Source organism: Zosterops lateralis, assembly GCF_965231275.1.
Source record: "Zosterops lateralis genome assembly, contig: HAP1_HAP1_SCAFFOLD_153, whole genome shotgun sequence".
NCBI lineage: Eukaryota > Metazoa > Chordata > Aves > Passeriformes > Zosteropidae > Zosterops > Zosterops lateralis.
In genome coordinates, this window is record NW_028154530.1 from 46221 (window position 1) to 65679 (window position 19459).

The 19459-nt window shown below is 50.9% G+C and overlaps 1 protein-coding gene across 1 annotated transcript; it reads left to right on the forward strand.

Annotated features, from left to right (window-relative positions):
- The first annotated feature begins 1287 nt into the window (after positions 1 to 1287).
- On the forward strand, positions 1288 to 17020 carry LOC310923494 (uncharacterized protein). Its single transcript, XM_083885475.1, has 2 exons — positions 1288 to 1446; positions 15803 to 17020. Exon 2 carries the CDS (start codon positions 15830 to 15832, stop codon positions 17003 to 17005), a length of 1176 nt encoding a protein of 391 aa, XP_083741601.1. The 5' UTR covers positions 1288 to 1446; positions 15803 to 15829; the 3' UTR covers positions 17006 to 17020.
- Positions 17021 to 19459: the final 2439 nt, after the last annotated feature.

Genomic DNA, 19459 nt, shown 5'->3' on the forward strand with positions numbered 1-19459 from the left:
TTCGAGAGGAAGTAGCAGATCCTGTGGTACCCGACCCAGTCATCAGGACAGGCCAGCGGAGTGCCAGGAAAAGCTGGAATGTTTGTTTGTCTTCCCCCTGCAGAGGGAAGAGGAGAAGGTCCAGGATTCCCCTCCACAGGCAATAGGGACCCTGCTGTGCCCCGAGGGGCTGGGCTGAGGCAGCTGCTCCTCCCTTACCTGACAGCACAGCCAAGGCCGGCACCAAAGCCAGGACCAGCATCACGAGCAGAGTCAGCACCAGGGTGACCTTGGGATGGGATCTGAACCTCTCACCTGCAGCAGTAAAGAGTCCATGGCTGTGAGGACGGGGCTGTCCTGAGCACGCCCAGCCCTCACATCCCCCCACCCAACACCCGGGGGACACAGGAGGGATCCCCCATTCTGTGTGCCCCTCACTCAGCTGGCAGCAAGAGAAACAAGGGACAGGGGCACAGCCAGGGCCAGGGCACAGCCGGGGCCAGAAGAACTGCCCAGCGCCGGGGGCAGCCGGGGGTGTCGGTCCCGGCCCCTGCGGGGGCCCAGCAGAGCAGGAGGGCTCTTCCAGAGCCCTGGAAACAGCCACAGCCCTGCCAGCCCTGTGCACCTGTGGGGTGACACTGTCCCCTCCCTACAGCCCACGGCGCTGGCCCTGCACTCACACAGAAACTGGAGGGGTTTCTTCTGTATGTTCTCAGCTTCTGATCCGTTCTGGCATTTCAGGGGCTTCTTCACCCTCCCAGTACTGGAGCGGAGCTCATTCTCCACATCTTCATTCATTGCACACCCACCAGTGGCCCCTTCCTGCCTAGGACAAGTGGCTTCTTGCGCCCGAGGAAAGTGTGTTCAGACGAGCTCCGGGCCGGGACAGGCGGTGACAGCGCCTGGGACCTGCCGAGTGCCGGCCCGGGGCGGCTGCGGATCGGGCTCGGCCTCCGAGGGGAAGAACCGGCAGCCCCGAGGAGGCGCAGGACCGTCCCCTGCAGCCCCTGTCCGGGCGGGCTGGAGCCCAGGGACACTGAGCGCTGCCACCGCCCTTTGTGTCCCTGTTGGGAACAGGAGAGCCGGAGCCTGGCAGGAAAAGCCGAACTTCGGCGGCTTCACCCGGCGCTGTGCCCGGAGGGCCATCCCAGCCCAGTTTCACATCCGACTTTTCAAATTAGGGAAACAATGGAATAATCACAGAACGGGATCGCGGCAGTTCCGTGCCGCGCGCCAAGCCCGCCCCTCTCCCCCATTGGCCGACGTCTCCCGCCGCGTCTCCTTCTCGTGCGCTGATTGGTCAGAGCTGGGCTGAGGGACGATCCCGGCCCGCCCACTCCGCCATGCTCGGATCGGCCCCCGGAGCGCGGAGCGACTCTGGAAACCGGGACCGGCCCCGGGAGCGGCGGCAGCGGCCGGAGCCCGGTGAGGCGGCACTGGCGGAGCTCGGAGGCGGCCCCAGCGCAGGTGGGAGCCGCGCTCGGTTCTGCCGGGGCTCGGGGCTGGCTGCGGGCGGAGGGGGCGGCAGGGGGCTCCGGCGGGTTCCTTGTGCCGTGTCGGCGCCGTGTTGCCCGTGGCCTGAGGGCGCTGCGGGAGCGGCTGCCCGCGCTCTCCTTCCCGCCGCTGCCTCGGCAGGAGCCGCTGCCGGAGCAGCGCCGGCTCGTCCCGGTTCCTGTGGGGAGGACGGAGGTGGCCGCCCTGTCCCCGGGGGGGGCTGTGCGGGAAAATTCCCAGAGGTGGCCAGAGGTTTGTGTCCCCACAGGAGCCCGAGGAATCCTGTAAAAGTGACTTTATTCCTGAACAAAGGGAGAGGCCGTGCGGCCTTTGCCGGGGGGTCTCTCCAGTTGTTGTAGGACGCGGCCTCCTTTTTCTCCTGATTTTCCCTTCTGCATCTCCCTGTCCCTTTGCCCCGTGGCGAAGGTCCTTGGAAAGTTCCGCTTCCCGATCCGCCTCCTGCATGTCCTCGTTAATATGCGCCCCCCTTTTGTAGAACATCCGATATTCACGGCTCTGCTCAGTCTTTGTTCTTCTTCTCCGTGTTCAGGAATTTCGCAGGGCCTTGGCTGAGCACAGTCCGTGTCAATGAGGGACATTTTCTGAAACTGATGGATTCTCCCGTTGCTCCCTTATCTCCCAGTCCCCGGCCCTGTCTCCAAGCAGATTCACTCGTTGACTCTGTTTTTTCTTGCTGGGTCCTCTTTGGTTTTGGGATTATTGTCAGTGAGCTCAATTCTGAGGAAAACGAATATTCAGTCTTAGAATATTTTTCAAAAGTTCAATAAGGGAAGAACCAGTTCCATGTCCAGCGCTGGGTGTTCCTGGCGATCAGCCAAGGGACCCGTGGGTGCGTTAAGACAGTGTTATCTCTGTACTGTTACTTTACTAAGGCACATACATGTTCATGGGTTTCATGCATTATTCAGATATTCTTGGTAGCTTTCATTGTTATAGAAACTTTGCTTTATTTTGGGTTTCTGTTCTGGCTTATCTAAATAACATCCTGTGGATCAGGTCCATATATTTTATTTCTTCTTGTGGCTTCATCCTGTTGTTTCACACTTCCCAGATACTGAACAGGTAACAAATTCTTCTCTAATTCTTCTCCCGTGCTCTGGTTGGTGTCACCCTTATCACTTGGAGAGGTCAGTCAGCAGATGTGGGAAACAACCTAATTGCTTTACACAGTTCTCTCGGTTACAAGAAGTATTTTAACATTTTATATTTTGCTAAGGCCTGTGGTACAATACATTCATCACATAATTATTTCTATAAGCTGTAAGGTGAATACATCAACATAACACTCATCACACTACTATTTCCATGGGCTTTAATTTGCATACTTAAAATGAGAAATAAGTTTTATTAGCAAGCAGCTAAAAGAGATTATAAATTCCACTGCACTTGAAATCAATAACCACATACAAAGACTAATGCAGAAATGTGAAAGCCAATATTATGGGGTCATTTTTAACAGTTCCCTGTCCTTTTGTAGCCGTGTGTGGCTCAGGAGGCCTGGCTGCCACCTGCATCCCCTTGCTCAGCTGTGAATGAGCTGCCCTCAGCAAGGTGTGGTGCAGGGCCCAAAGATGAGAGTTGCTGTAGCACAACAGAGGAGAAAGAGCATTCCTTTAACCCCTGGTGTGCCAGGGAACCACCAAAGCGTGTCCCATTCCCATCCTTTCCACGTTTGGACCGGAACATGAGCTGCTTTCTTATTTCCTTTGTTTTCTGTTTCACCACTTTTCTGTTGTCATCTCTTTGCCAACAGCATCTTGAGTCATTTAATTTTCCACCCTGTCCTCCTCCTCCTGCTCACAGATAATCTGATCCCAGCCCGTGGTGAAATGTTGTGTTCTTGGTTTGAGTGGATTGGTGGGCCAGACTGAGGAGCTGGATCTGTCTGGTTGGTTATTATTTCGTGGACATCTTGTAATCTAATTGTGCCATTGGAATGATCAATGTGTTCTCTGGCTCCTGATGTGAATTGGTTTGGGTTCCCAGGGGCTGGTCCAGGGTGTTGTAGGATTTGTTGTGGTGGTCGTTCATCTTTTCCCCATTTTTGGGGGCTCCCTCCAGCCAGGGCTGCATCAATTGATCTCTTTTCTCTAATTAAATCATCCCAGACTTGGATTCCCAAGTGATTTCTCTGAGCCTGTGGTAGCACAAACAGCCCAGTGGTCTGATGCTCCCTGTGTGACACAGACAGTGCCAGCACATGTTGGAGTGGGGAGAGGGATGATTCCCCCCACTTCTTGTAGTGAAGTTTTCACACCATTCTCCACTGGCTGTTTCCCTTTGCAGCTGAAGCAATTTGTGTTGCAGAGTCAGATCTCCTCCCTGTGGGCTCTGCCTTTGGCTGTGCCAATTCCATCTGTGCAAGCAGGCAGAGCTTGGGCTGAGGGGCAGAGGGAATCAGCCCAATTCCTCCCGCAGGCAAGAAGAGCCTGGTGCACTGTCCCCACTTTTCCCCAGCAGTGTTAATTTGCATTTCTAAAGCTCCTCTCCTGGCTGCCTGGAATGGAGCTTCTCTTCCAGAGCAGCCACTGAATGACTCACATGTGCCCCCCCACAATCTGCTTTTGTTTTAACTGTTAATTTAACTGTTTAATTCTTTTGACTGTTTGTGCCTTAAAGGGTCACCTTTAAAGCTCTTCTAGTTTTGCAAAATGCGGCCTAAAGATGAACATCGAAAAACCCAAACCGAAATTTTGCCATCACTAAGAGCCTCACACAAACATAGACAAAAACATTTCAAAGTAATCAAGTTTTATCTACTTTTTCTCTTAGGAGTAGGAATTGATTCACACCCCTGGTCCAAACGTAACTGACAATATAAAAGCAGGATTATTATGAGAAATCATTGTGGTGGTGTAATCTTGTTACAGAAACTGTGAGAAAAACAGAATTTGTCCAACAATACTTTTAGTGTTAGAGAGTCAAGGCATTACTTGATTTTGGCCAGGATGTGCAACAGAAATCATTTCATCCACTCGTAGCCAGGGTGTGCAGAGGAAATCATTCAAAACTCAAACATGTGAGTTTTACTGGATTTTTCCTAAACTTTCTACAGTCTGAGCCCATAGAAATCCATTGGTTTGATGTTCATTGCTTCCAAGTCGCTGAGTTCTGAGTATTTGGTTTCCTATTGGAGCCGGATTTCTTTGCCTCTGATGTTAATTAGGTCCCCACTCCTGGATTTCCTCATCAGCCTTTTCCAGACCAGGTGTCTCCAGCTATTCCAGGGCAGTGTCTGGGGCAGATGTTGGTTGCTGTTTGCTGATGGTCGTTGATGTTTTGTTGATGGTCGTTGTCTTTGTGGGTGTCTTTTGGGCTCTTCCCAGTCTGCTGAGATGTTAAACTCATCTCTGTTGAGTGGTGTAACATCCTTTAAAAGATAATATTTAAAATTCCTTTCCCAGGGCAAAGGCAGACCAAGCCTGACTAGAGAAATAAGATTTTTTTAAAATTTGAACTTGGTATATTTTGGAGCAATGTGATCCCATCCAGCCCCGTGTGTGAGTGTGACTGAGAGCCAGAGTGGAATTGTCCCGTTGTGTTCCCCAGCCCCTGTGGCGAGTGCAGGCACAGAAAGCCCTGAAGCTGAAGCAGTGGCAGCAAGGCTGGGCCCCCAGTGTCTGGAGATGGCCCAGGAGGTGCCCAGGCAGACTATTCCAGCAGAGGATCTGTGGGCAGGCACAGGGGCTTCCCCCGCTGTGGAGCCCTGGCTGCTGCTCCGGTGCCTTCAGGGCGGGTCAGTCGTGGCCTCCCATCCTCCTCCTGCAGCCGGGAAGTCCAAATCTCCTTTGGGCCTTCCGAGCCCTTGAGCCCAGGGTGAGGGGTCCCCCCGTGCTGAGCTGTGCTGGGGCTGTTTCTGTGCTCAGGGACACTTGGGATGGGCCACTTGGCCCCCAGTGGTGCTTCTTCCCACTCCTCAGGCAGGGCCCCATGTCCCGGTTGGATGGTGTGAACAGCAAAGTCCCAAGGCAGGGTCTGTGCCAGCCCAGCTTCCAGTGGGAGAGATTTCACAGGAGACAGGATTCTGGCCACAGGCTGCTTTAAATACACATCCCTTATCTCCAGCCTGCACTAGGTGGAGAATTGCCAGGGGAAGGAATTCCAAAGATCAATTCCAAGGGAGATAATTGAATATCTGCCCTGGATCTGGCTCTTATTCTTGCCAGAGCCAATGGCAAAAGCCCCACCTGTGGCCTCTTGGTTTCTGTCAGCAGCTTCCAAAGGTGTTTCTTTATTTCCCCATTCATTCTTTCTACCTGACCTGAGCTCTGGGGGTGCCAGGGGTTGTGGAGGTCCCATTGTGTTCCTAAAGCTGCCAGAACCCCCTGAAGGATCTTTCCTGTAAAATGAGTTCCCCTATTGTAGTTTATTGCTTCCACAATCCTTTCTCTTGGAATTACTTGTTTCAGAAATAGCTTTCTAAGTGATCCAGTGATTACTGCAGAAGTCAGAATTGCTTTTGGCCCCCCTGTTGGGTGACATGGTGTCAGCAGGAGATATTTCAGCCTTCCTGCTCAGGGCATTTCAGTCCCAGGCTCTCACAGGCACACACAGCTCTGCCGGTTGAGCTGACCATGTGGGGGGTAACCTGTGCTTTGTCTGATTCCCTTTCCTAAATAACAGCGTGTCTTGTAACTCTTTTCCCTTCTGCTGCCCTTGGAGCCCCATCCAGAAACACCTTTTCTCCCTGAGGCCAGGGAATGTCTCATCAATCTCTCCCAGCCTGGCTCTGGAGCTCTGTCACCTCAGTGCAGTCATGGGATTCTCCCCAGCCCCTGTGCAGGCTGTTCCAACAGGAGGCTGGGTTAAACCCTTCCCCTGTCCTCACTTCTAAATCCTCCTGTGCCACTGAACAAGTTTCCTGCTGTAATAACCCAGCCCTGCTCTTTTGGTTCTCAAAGCCTGAACTTGATGCCAGACTTGGACAACAGGAGATCCTTGTGCTGTCAGTTTTCAGGCCTCAGGTCCCATTCAAGCTGTGGCTGCACAATTCTGCAGACAGTGGGGCCACTCTGGCCACTGGGTTAAACATTTTAGCACGAGAATTCCTTTGGCCTGGCCCTGTTTAACACTCACATACAATTCCAGTTCCATTTCTGAGTCTGGAGGAGCCATGGCTTGAGCATCAATCATTTTGGTGGTTTTTTTTTCATTTCTCAAGTCTTGTTCCCTTTCCCATGTCCAAACCATAACACTGAGGCTGTGTGGGGTTAAAAAGTCATCCAATGTTTTAGCTAGAGCAGAGAATCCTCAGTCCAGGTCCTGCAATTCCCAATTGTGAAAAACGAGGTTCACTTTTTGGTAAATTTAAAAAACTATGTTTAATAAAATAATTAAGACAATTAGGAGATAAAAAAAAGCCAAGTACGGCCGGCCGGGTGACTCGGCATTCAGCCAAGTCCACACTTTGCTTTCTCAGAGACACTCGTTAAATACCCTTCCCGTTATATCGATATATGAATATTCATAAAATTCCATAAACTAGTTTCCATATTCCAGGAACTGTTTTGCATGGCCCCTCCTTGGGTCCGCCTTTTTAGAGCATGCGTGTTTCGTGGCTGTGTCCTTTTTATCGCGTCCAGCTTGGGCCTTGGTCCGTGCTTTCTGCAGGTGGGAGATGCTGATAGTTGGTGTATCAATAGCAGGGTCCTCTTTACATGTTCACTGGATGTTATCCCAACCAAACAGACAGTTTAAGCATATTACATCAGTTATTACCACTATACCTAATTTTCTAAAAGCAGAATTAAAAACTTATATTCTATATATATATTCTATATCCTTACCACAACATTATTTACTATATAGCACACATCTTGCGAAAAGCCAACTTTATATAAAATATATATAACAAATCCTCCCCTTTTTTTTTATAATTCATTTGGCTTGAGACGTATTCCTTGTTTTCTAGCTTCCATTATTTGTTCATTTTTTCATAAATCAATTTTGCTTCTTCAAAGGGGTCTTTTACATCATTTTGCTTCTTTAACACCATAATCCTTTGAGCCATTCCGGATGTGGTCAATTTTGAGTCTCTAGGTTCTGTGACCACTTGCATGCCTTGAACTACATTTGTAATCAGCCGAATGAAACAGGGAATTAAACAAGGAAGGAATATCAGGCCAGCAGTAGCACATAAGAGAAAAAATCCTAGTTTTTTCCACCACTCTATTCCCAGTAAATTATCCCACCAGCTGCTTTTTAGCATTGATTCCCACTTTTGGACTGGTACATGAGCTACTTTTCTGATATCATTGACCATATCCAGAACAGCATCTCCGTTGTCATCTATTTTCAAACAACAATCTGATGTGTTAAATTTTCCACAAACACCCCCTTTTTCAGCTAGTAAATAATCTAAAGCTAACCTATTTTGATATCCTGCGGCCCTTGTTTGGCGTTGTTGACTTGATATTAATTCCAATGCCTGCCCGGTTTTATTTGTTATTATTTCTACAACAGCCTGGAGTCTTATGATGCTGTTCAGCACATAAGTTGGGGTCTGATGTCCCCAGCTCCCATCCTGTGCCCAGGTGGCTGGCCCATATGTTTCCAATATGCGTTCAGGGGGCCATTCTTCATCCCCCCATTTCTGGAATCCTCCAATTACATCCCTTTTATTTCTTTTTAAGTCCTCATAAACTGGTATCCCTAATTGATCTCCCTTTGGTCCTGGTAAAAGAAAGAATCCTGGTTGTATAATTCCCAAAGTGCAGCTCCCTTTCCACCTAGAGGGGAGTCTTGGGTGTGCTCTCTTTCCACATATCCAAAATAAGCCATCTGGTGCCTTCCAATAATCTTTTTCCTGTTGATTTATATTCTCCCAAAATTTGGATATTTCTGGGATCCCAAAATAGGGATTTTTTTCCTGTGTCATTACATTGAAAAAGTCCATCTACTTTATTATATTCACAATTTCCCCTTTTTGTTTTCTTTTGAGTCCAATACCAAGTTGGTTTCTCTGGTATCCACCAAGTAAAGGTTCCATTGCTTACCTTATATCTTTTACAGGGAGTGTTTCCTACTTCATTAAGAAAGTTTTTTCCAGTGCGCCAGAGACATTCTTCACCTATTACTGTTGAGCTTAGAATCCACCCTTCCGGTCGGTTTTCCCCTTTTGTATTTGTCTGGTTCCACTTAAGGAGTTTTACTGGGCCTGAGCTCCTGCCTTTCCATGGCCATTCCTCTGACATCAAAGCTCCTCCACAGACCCAGCAGTCGGTTATGTTAAGTTCCTTGCTTATTCTTTCCCCTAGTTCCACAAATAGATTTTTCCCCAGTCTCAAGATCTCCATTTCTTTTTCTAATTGCTGGTCCAGTTTTGTATACAAATTCTGGAGTGAGATTTGTACCGGTTTTGATTGCTGTGCTGGCTTTGTCTTTTTGTTTACCAGTTGCTCTTTTACTAAATCTTGGGCTTTACTCCCAACAGCATATGTAAAACAAATCCATCTTTCTCCTTTTGGACATTTATTTCCCAACCTGTCACCACTTGTTCCCAAGTTTTCCACAATCCAATATTTTTTCCCATTATGAGTACAACTATCTAATTTGGATGGGTTATAACAGTGACTGTCAATATGGGAATGTGTAATAAGGAAGGAACCTCGGTGTCTTTCCATGTATAACCTTTGATAGCATCTGTGGCATGGCTTTGCCGATATCCCATAAGGGAAAAGACAAAGAATGAGTGACAGAAGAAGGAATGACAGAGGTCTGGTATGGCTTATACCTCCACCCTCCATGCCTATGGGGTTGCAACCCACAGCAGGAGTAGATGATCTTCTTGGTGGCAAGTACAGCGGCCAACCCAGTCTTGCCCTCTATTTCCTTGTCACTTCCTTTTTGCCAATTTCCGGGCGAATTGTCTTTGACACTTCTTAACTGTAATTCCCCACTGTTCCTCAGGTATTTTCCCACTCAGCAGTCACTAGTAATTCCCATACACAAAGTAAAGTTACTATTTCAGCTCTTGGTGGTTTTACCAGGATGGGGAATAAATTTGTCCCTCAACGCTTTATACAATGGGTGTGTTACTTTTGTGAATTTACCAAATTTTATTTTTAACCCAGCTGGCATGTTCAGTATTGGGATGAATCAGGCAGGTTATAGAGCATAGTTTTGATGAGAGTATTAACTCCTCTTCTTCTGTGTATAAGTCTTAAGGAGAGAATATGAGAATCCTCTGACCAAAACAGTCCTAATCCTTCTGTTTGAGGTGGAAGTGTTTCCCCCACGGGGAGTATAATGGAGATATTTCGGAGTTCTTCCAGGCAGGGCTTGAAAGGACTGATAGAAGTTTGCCCTTATTTCCCAATTAGGTATGATTCTTTATATATTTCCTGGGTCATTTAGGTTCTCCCCAGTTCATTATTACTCAGTCGTCTTTTAAGAGTCAGTTTAGTATCACCCGGTTCAGACGTTACAGTCCATTCCTTCGGTTCTTCCACGGGTCCTTTGATCCTGCTGGCTGGATCCCCCCTCGTTCCCTGGTCCGGACCGCAGCCTCAGTTGTCAGTAGTACCTGAAAAGGACCTTCCCATTGTGGAGTTAAAGATTGTTCTTTCCAAGTTTTAACTAGTACCCACTCCCCTGGATGAATATTATGGATTTTAAAGTCTAAAGGTGCAGTTTGAGGGAGTATCCCTTTCAATCGCAGATTTTCAAGGGTTTTTGCAATTGTATTTACATATTTCTTAACACTCATCTCTCATATATCATATGTGGCTGTTTCATGTTGGGTGGTCAGAAAGGGCAACCCAAACATCATCTCATGAGGTGACACTCCCAGGTCTGACCTGGGCTGGGTCTGAACCCTCAATAAAGCCAAAGGTTGGCATTTTACCCACAACATTTGGGTTTCAATGATTAATTTAGTTAAAGTTCTCTTTAAAGTTTGGTTCATTCCCTCTACCCAGCCTGAACTCTGTGGGTGCCATGGGGTGTGTAATTCCCATTTTATCCCCAAGCCTTGAGTTATTTGCTGTAAGACTTTTGACATGAAATGTGTTCCTCTGTCCGAGTCTATCCTATTAACCATTCCATCCCTGGGAATAATTTGTTCCAAAAGGGTTTTACATCCCACATTGGCTGTGGCTCTGACAGTGGGAACAGCCTCCACCCAATGAGTCAGGTGGTCTGTTATCACTAATAAAAACTTCCATCTCTGTACTTGGGGAAGGTCAGTAAAATCTATTTGGACACTTTGAAATGGTAGGAGAGCTAACTCCCCACCTCCTAATGTTGTTTTCCTCATTACCTTTTTATTTACCTTTTGGCAGATTATACATCTTTCAGTTACTTGTTTTGCCAATCCAAAAATCCCAATACACCCATAATTCCTTAGAAAATGATCACACAAAGCTTGGGAACCCCAATGATTTTTTTTGATGCATGTTTTCTAATATTTTCCTATTGAGCAGCTTGTTAAGTAACTGTCTCCCATCAGGAAGTTTCCATTTCCCAGATTCATCTGGCTTTCCTCCTATTTTACTTAATTCCTTTTCTTCTGTTTCACTGAACTCTGGAGTTTCTAATTCTTCCTTATTTGAGGTCAAAAATAACACAACCCTTTGGATCCCATTCTCTGCTGCATCTTTAGCTCCTTGATCTGCCAAATTATTTCCCCTTATTTCCGAGGTCATTCCCTTTTGATGTCCATTAATTTGCACTACAGCAATCTCCTCAGGCAGTTTTAATGCCTCTGAAACCTCTAAAGTGAGTCCTTCATGTATCAATAATCCCTTTCCCTTTGAATTAAGTAATTCTCTTTCTTCCCAGATTTTTCCAAAGGTGTGTGCTACCCCAAAAGCATACCTTGAATCAGTATATATGGTTCCTTTCTCACTGGCTTAGAAAGAGATACAGTAGATTTCTGATTTCTGATTTCCTTCTTTGAAGAGGGAGGGGGAAAAGATAAAATTCCTGCAATTCTCTCGGGGTTCAGCTTTTGGCTGCCCTTGCTTATTAAGTGCCCGAGATATTTCACTTCAGATTCTACAAATTGCAGTTTCCCCTTTGATACTCTGAGTCCTTTTTCCCCAGAAAATTCCGAAGTTTTATGGCAGCCTCCCCAACTTCACCTTCAGCTTCCCCTGATAATAAGGGATCACCCGCATATTGTATGACTTGTATTCCGGGAGGAGCGGGGAAAGTTTGCCCAAAGGCCGCGCTGCCCGTCCCGCAGGCCCTTCCCGTGGCCGAGCTGTGGCTCCGCGGGCTCGGGATTTGGCCTTTCAAAGGAAACCGGCCCCGCCCAGCGGGAGCGGCGGTTCCCAAGGCAACGGTGCCCAGCGCGGGGGGTGCTGGGATTGCCGGAGAGGGCGGGGCGGGGGCGGGGATTGGCCCGGGGCTGAGTCCTCCAGGCGTGGGGGGGCGTAGGCGGGAGCTGCTGCCGGAACCACCGAGAGGACGAGCGGCGGCCGAGCCTGAGCACGGAGTCTCTGCGCATGCTCCCGGCACGGGCGGAGCGGCCGGGCCGGGGCCGGCCGGAGCAGCGCCGGGACAAGCGGTCAGGGGATGGGCGGCCCGAGCGGCCGGGACGGGCCGGGCCGGGCGGGGTTTGTGGCGGAGCTGCCGCGGGCCGTGCGGCCGGGATTGGGGCGGGCAGATCCCCCGGCATGTCCGGGGCAGCGATCGCAGACTGCGCGGTCGGGGCTGGGGCCGGCGCAGGGGGAGCCCCGGGCGGAGCGGCCACCGGTGCGGCCGATACAAACGGCGGGGCGGCCGCCGGCACCGGGGCTGGGGCGGGCGGTGGGGCCGGGGACGGCGGGGCGGCTTCTAAGCCCAAATTTCTTGGGTTTTTTTAATACGTTTTTTCTCCAACCTTCAATTCGGCAGGTTCTAGGCCCAAAGTTCCTGTGGTTTTTTTTTTTTTTTTTTTTGTTTTTTTTTTTTTTTTTTTTTTTTTTGTTTTTTTTTTTTTTTTGTTTTTTTTTTTTTTTTTGTTTGTTTGTTTGTTTTTTTTTTTTGTTTGTTTGTTTTTTTTCTCAAAACCCTGAGTTCAGCAGCTTCTTAGCCCGAATTTCCTGGTTTTTTTTTTTTTTTTTTTTTCCAAACCCTCAATTTGGCAGCTTCTTAGCCCAAATTTCTTGTTTTATTTTGTTTTTTTTTCCCCAAACCTCAATTCAGCTGCTTCTAAGTCCAAATTTCTTGGGTTTTTTTAATACATTTTTTCTCAAACCCTCAATTCGGCAGGTTCTAGGCCCAAAGTTCCTGTTTTGGGTTGGTTTTTTTTTTCCAAGCCCTCAATTTTGCAGCTTCTAAGCCCACATTTCTTGGGCTTTTCTTTTTTTTTTTTTTGTCAAACCCTCAATTCGTCAGGCTTTACGCCCAGATTTCTTGTGGGGTTTTTTTTGGTTTTGGGGTTATTTTTAAACTCTCAACCTGGAAAAAAAAAAAAAAAAATTAGGGCCCCCCCTCCTTTTTATCCTGTTTCTCAGTGGGTTGTACTGGCAAACCCCCAGCTCCCTTCCTTCAGAGGGGCCCAGCCCCTTTCTTTGGGGCCCAGTCCCCACCCCGGGGTCTCTCTCAGTCCTTTCATCTCTGGCTTCGCCTCCGTCCTGGCTCCTCTCTGGCCAAAGGACAGACACGCAGCTCAGGGAGCTCCAGACTGGCTTTGTAGAGCTGGGAACCCCAGTCCACGTCTCAAACTCACATCTCACACCCCCCTAACCTGCTCCCCTAAGAAATACTCACAGTCCTTTCTTCTTTCTTAGGTCTTTGTGCACAAGATTTTTATGGAGCAAAAATACCACGGTTTCTTCCAGAGTTTCTTCTTCCCTTTTATCCTTTTGCTTTATTGTCTCCTCCTTCCCCTGGGGGTATTTAACCTTCGATCTCCAATCTACACCAGAGGAAGCAGAGCAAGGCTGCTAAAATCAGCTGGGCCCCTCCTGCTCTGGATCCCCTGGGGTGTCAGAGATGAGGTAAATATCCTGAACTGAGCCCCCAAATTGTGAAAAACATGGCTCACTTTTGTTAGAATTTTAAAAGTTTCATAATAAAAAATAGGACAATAAGAGGCATATGAAGCAAAAGAGATTACAGACGTTTGGGTACCTGGCATCCCACACCAAGGCACACAGGCTAACAAAGGATCTTTCCTTTCAATATCATAGGTTATTGCATATTCATAAATTTTGGACACGATTTAAGCCCTTCTTTGAACTTTAGGTATAAAGGTTTAATTGTAATTTTTCTCCCCCCACCATTCTTTTTTGGAAATAAATCTTTCCAGTGGCAACACAAAGTGGCAAATCCCTCTCCCCTGCCGAGGAGGGCAATGCCTGTGCCAGGTGCTTGTGGCCGAGCCCGTCCCCTCGGTGCTGGGGCCCCCTTGGGCCCTGGGCTTCATCCCTCAGGGGCTGTGGGAACTCTGCCATGGCCTTTGCCTTCAGCTTGGCCTTTTCCTGCTCCCTTCTTGCCTTCACCTGCTGTGCCTTTGTGCCCAAGTGCTGCAGGGGCTTCTTGTGCCCCTCGTGCAGCCCCCCTGAGTGCCTGTGGGTGCTCATCCTCTGACAGCTGCTGAGCTTTCTGCAAAATCATTCCTTTCTGCAGGGCCCAAACAAGATCCTTCAAAGATGATCTGGATCCTTGCCGGGATAATGCACATTTCCCAGCTGTTCCTTCCTTCCTTCCTTCCTTCCTTCCTTGGCGCTGGTGCTTGTGCTGGCCGTGCCCTGCAGAGCCCGTATCCCAGAGCCGGTGCCTGTGGTGCCGCAGTGTCCAAAGGCGGCTCCCCCGGCGGGCAGGGCCGGCAGCTCCACGGGGCCGGGCAGCGGCCGGGGCGTCCCGCAGCCTCCTGGGGGCCGGGGGCCAGTGCCGGCCCTGCCCGGGGGGTGGTGGGCTCAGGCAGCGCCCGGCGCTGAGCCCCGGCTGCCCCACAGCCCCGGCCCGGCCCCGCAGCTCCCCACAGGCCCCCAGCCCGTGCTCCCGGTGCCGCCCCTCTGCGCCCGCTCCTGCCGCTCCTCAGCACAGAGAAACCCCCTGGGATCCTGACCTCCTTGTTTGCCTCTCCTGCCAACCGGGCCTACAAACCATCTGCATCAGCTCCCAGAGTTTGAGCATTACACCCTGCTTGAAAACGTCCCAGTGCTCAGTATTTTTCTCTTCCTGCTCTTTTCCATCATCTTCTTTCTCACCACAGAGATTCCTCCTGCTGCCTCTTGCCTTAACTGTAATCCTGCACCCTCCCCTTCCCCCTCACCCTTCCCAGCACACCAACACCATCCATCCCCTGCTGTCTAAATCCCTTCTGGACTTCCCTTCTTGCCCCTCTGGGTGTCCATGTCCTTAATTACCTCTGGGAGAATGATGCCTTGGGAAGGCTGGCCTGAAACAGAGACTGGACAGAGCTAGAGAATAAAGCAGATATTTATTGAAAGCTCTTTAGGGCAGACCTTGGGCAGGGCAGGAGCCTGACCAGGGCTACACTCAAGGTGGACTTGAAATGGTCTCCTCATGGACGACTGGTCACGAGGTCCTAAACTTTGCTGTTTTGGTCCATTTGCATGTTGGAGCCCAGTTGTCCAGCCCCAGGCTCAGGTGGTGAGGTGTCATCCTTGTTGTTTCTCTCTTCAGTCCCCCCGCGCTGTCGTGGCGGGAGCGGCTGCAGTGGGGAGCGAGTGCGGGCGGGAGCGGCCGAGAGCCCAGCGCTGCCCCAGCCCGAGCTGCCCCAGCTCCATCCGTGCCCCTCCGGTGGGATGCTGTGGGTTTGGGGGGGAAGAGGGAGCTGGCAGTGGGTGCTGGGCCTGGGGCAGGAGGGGAAGGGAAGGAGAAGCAGGATTGAAAAACAAAATATTCAAAGGATGCAGATGGGAGGAGAAGGTGGGATTGTGCAGGAGGAAGAGGAATAGTAGGAGGAAATGGAGTGTTAGAAGGAGTAGGGACACAGGAGGAGGAGGAGCAGGAGGAGGAAGCAGCAGAAGGTTCCACCCCTCCCTGTATCTGCAGCCTCCCCCCAGCCCCAGGAGTGTTGCCCCCCCACATGCAGCAGGTGACCAGGAGGAGGATCCATGATTTTCGTGGAGGTGAATCTTGATGTTTCTCAGCTTCCATTGGCTAAATGTTGATGCTTTGGTTTTTTGCAAGGGGCTGAATCTTTATATTTTAGAAGCAGTTTTGGCTGAGTCTTGGTGTTTGGGGAGTTTATTATCTGTGTCTTGATGTTTGGAGGACTTTTGGGCTGAATCCTGGTGTTTGGGAGGTTTTCACAGACACAAGGTGCCCACTGACTTCTTGAGAATAGCTTGGGGAAGGAGGAACCCCCAGCCTAAAGTGCTTTCCATTTGTTTTTTCCCCAAACCAGGATTTTTCATTGCCAAGGAGTGCCCAGATGGAGAAGGAGGAGGAAAATCCCCAGAGATCCCGCAGGAGGAGGGGCTGCAAACCCAGCCCAGGGAGCTGCGAGGAGGAAAGAGCCGCCCTGTGCCAGGAGGGCGGCCGGAGATCCAGGCGGAGCTCAGAGCTGGTGGAGAAGCCTCATGGAGGGGAGAAGCCCCACAAGTGCCTGGAATGTGGGAAGGGTTTCAGCCGGAGCTCTGACCTGATCCGGCACCAGAGGATCCACACTGGGGAACGGCCCTTTGAGTGTGGGGAGTGTGGGATGAGCTTCAGTGACAGCTCCAACCTGATCCGGCACCAGAAGATCCACACTGGTGAACGGCCCTATGAGTGTGGGAAATGTGGGAGGAGCTTCAGAGACTGCACCAGCCTTATGCGCCACCAGGTAGTCCATAATGGGGAACAGCCCTATGAGTGTGGGGAATGTGGGAAGAGCTTTGGATGGAGCTCTGAGCTGAGAAATCACCAGCGTGACCACACCGGGGAGAGGCCCTACGAGTGTCCTGAGTGTGGGAAGAGGTTTCAGACCAGCTCTGATCTCCTCAAACATCAGAGGATTCACACAGAGGAGAGGCCCTACGAGTGTCCTGAGTGTGGGAAGAGGTTTTGGGTCAGCTCCAGTCTCCTCAAACATCAGAGGATTCACACAGAGGAGAGGCCCTTCCGCTGCCCCGACTGTGGGAAGGGCTTCAAGCACAACTCACACCTCATCAGGCACCGGCGCATCCATATCGGGGAGAGGCCCTACGAGTGTGGGAAATGTGGGAAGGGTTTCAGCTACAGCTCTGTCCTGATCCAGCACCAGAGGATCCACACTGGGGAAAAGCCCTATGAGTGTGGGAAATGTGGGAAGAGGTTCAGAGACAGCACTGGGCTGCTCCGGCACCAGGTGATCCACACTGGGGAACGGCCCTACACCTGCCTGGAATGTGGGAAGAGCTTTGGAAGGAGCTCCGCCCTGAGAGAACACCAGCGTGTCCACACTGGGGAGAGGCCCTACGAGTGTCCTGAGTGTGGGAAGAGCTTCTCCAGGAGCTATCACTTGACCAGACACCAACAGAGGCACCATAAGAGAAGCCCCACGAGTGCCCCGAGTGCGGGAAGAGCTTCGTGCGCTGCTCCAGCTCCATCCCCCATGGGAGGATCGGCGTTGGATGATCCCCAGTGACCCCATTGGGCAGAGCCCTGGTGATCCATGGTCCTGGTGATCCGTGTTGGGAAGACACCTGGCTGGGGGGGGGATCCACTGGTTCCTGAATCCCTGTGGGCACCTGGATGAATGCAGGGACAGGAACATCCATTGGGACACAGACAGACATTGGGAATTCCTTGGGGGGAGCAGACTTGTTGTCTTTCAACCCCAGAAAATCTTTTGTGTTCAATTCTGTCTTCTGGGGGTATGGGGAGAGAGATGTAGTGCTAAGGGCAATCCTGCCCCTATATATTGCAGGTGTGTTAATTACTGAAGAGTGAGAACAGCCTTGCCCTCACAGCTATGGGTGTGATACAAAAGTGAGTTAGTTGGTAGAGAGTCAGTTGGCATCTGCTGGCCGTGCTGTGAGGAGGAAGGGACAGGAGGCTGGGCAAGGGACAGATAAGGTGAGCCACTGCATGAGGGACAGACAGGGTTCAGTGGCTTTTCTAGGGACAGGAAGCAGTGAGCTGGAACTGCCGAAGAAAGAGAGAAGAAGGAGAAAAAGAGCCTGAGTTGTGTGGAGCTGCCTGGAGGATTGCTACATAGAAAAGGTATGAAGAACTTCTAGATAACAAGGTGCTGATACTTGAAGGCCTCTGAAGTTTTTTTTGAAGCACTTTGAGTTCATGGCCATCTCAACTCCAACATGGGGGCATCAATAAATACTGGATAGTCTTGGAGGTGTTTTCCAACCTCAGGGATTCCATGATTTTGATTTCCTATTGCCCAAGAGTGTCTTCCACAGCCAAATGGTGATGATCTGGGGCAAAGACCAAGATTTTGGAGATTGTGATGGAAACCCCTCCAAAAATGGTACTTCCCTCCCATCTAAGCATGTGGATCCTCAGCTGGCACAGACAGGGAAATCCTTTTCTTTTGGCCTTCATTTGCTTTTCCTTTATCTTCATTTGAAATATCCAACACTGTGGTAAAAATAAAGATATCGAACTAAGACATGGTTGGGATGACAGGGGACATGGACATGGAGAGTGACATGGGGACACATGGATATTTGGGGGGTACATGGTCATTCATGGGGACACGGGGGGAACACGGGTACAGATGAGGACGTGGGGGACAATGACAGGGATGGAAACATTGTGGGGAGACAGCCATGGGTGAGGACAGGGTGGGACATGGCCAGTGACATGTGGGGACATGGCCATGGCCGGTGCCATGGGGGGAACTTGCAGGGGCTGTGGGGGATGCTGGGTTTGAGGGAGCTGAGGGTTCCTGGGAAGGACATGGGGCTTGCTGAGGGCTTTGGGGACCTCAGGCCCAGCGGCTCTGGCTGTGCTGGGAGAGCCTGGGGGAGGTTCTGGGGCAGCTGCTCCAGCTGCTCCCCGAGACCAAGGCAAACTTCAAAGCTTTATTGGGAACACTGGGAGCAGCTGGGCGGGGACAGAGTGACAGCGGGGCTGGGGGGACACACGAGGCCCCCAAAATCATCTCGGGGACGGAGCGGGGAGTCCCAGCTGGGCCCGAGGCCACGGGGAGGGGCTGCGGCCGCCGGCGGCTCAGGAGCTCTGTGGGCAGAGAAAAGGGGGTGACACCGGGCTGGGGGGCCCCGGGGGGGCACACACGCTCTGGGGGAGGGGGAACACGACCCCCGGGACCCCCCCTCACCTTCTTGCACAGGCAGAGGCCCAGCCCCAGCGCCAGGAAGACAAAGCCCAACACGAAGCCCCCGATCCCCGTCAGCATCTTGGGGGGTGCGGGGGCAGCTTTCAGGGGCGGGGGGGCGCAGGATCCGGGAAACAGCCGCGGCTGCCGGGAAGGGACTGGGACGGAATGTGACAGGCTGGGATGGACTGGGACAGACTGGAACACCAGGATATACCAGGGCTGGGACCCAGCGGGACCAGAATTGGGGCACAAGGGATCATATGGGATTTATTGGGACCACACTGAGGACTACTGGGAACATGCTGAGGGCAACTTGGTGCTGTTGGCATATACTGGGCATGATTGGGATCATACTGGGAGTGACTGGAATCATACTGGGAGTGACTGGAACTGTAGCAGTGGTGAAAGGGCGCAGTTGGAAAAATGCAGGGGGCAGCTGGGATCATACTAGGATCGTACTGGGACTGACAAGGTCACACTTGGAGTGACTGGAATAATACTGGGAGGATCTGGGCATGGCAGGGATCATACAGGGAGTGACAGGGATCAAACCAGACTCATACTGGGAATGCCTGGAAGTTACTGGGATCATACTGGGGGTGACTGGACTCATTTTGGGATCATGCTTGGTGCAACTGGGACCACAATGGGGCCAAATGGCATCCTAGAGGGAGTGACTGGGAGTGAGTGGGTTCATACTGGAAGTGTCTGGGGCCATACTGGACTCCTACTGGGAGGGATTGAGAGTGAAAGGAACCATACAGGGCATGACTGGGAGGAGCTGGGACCATGTTGGGGACA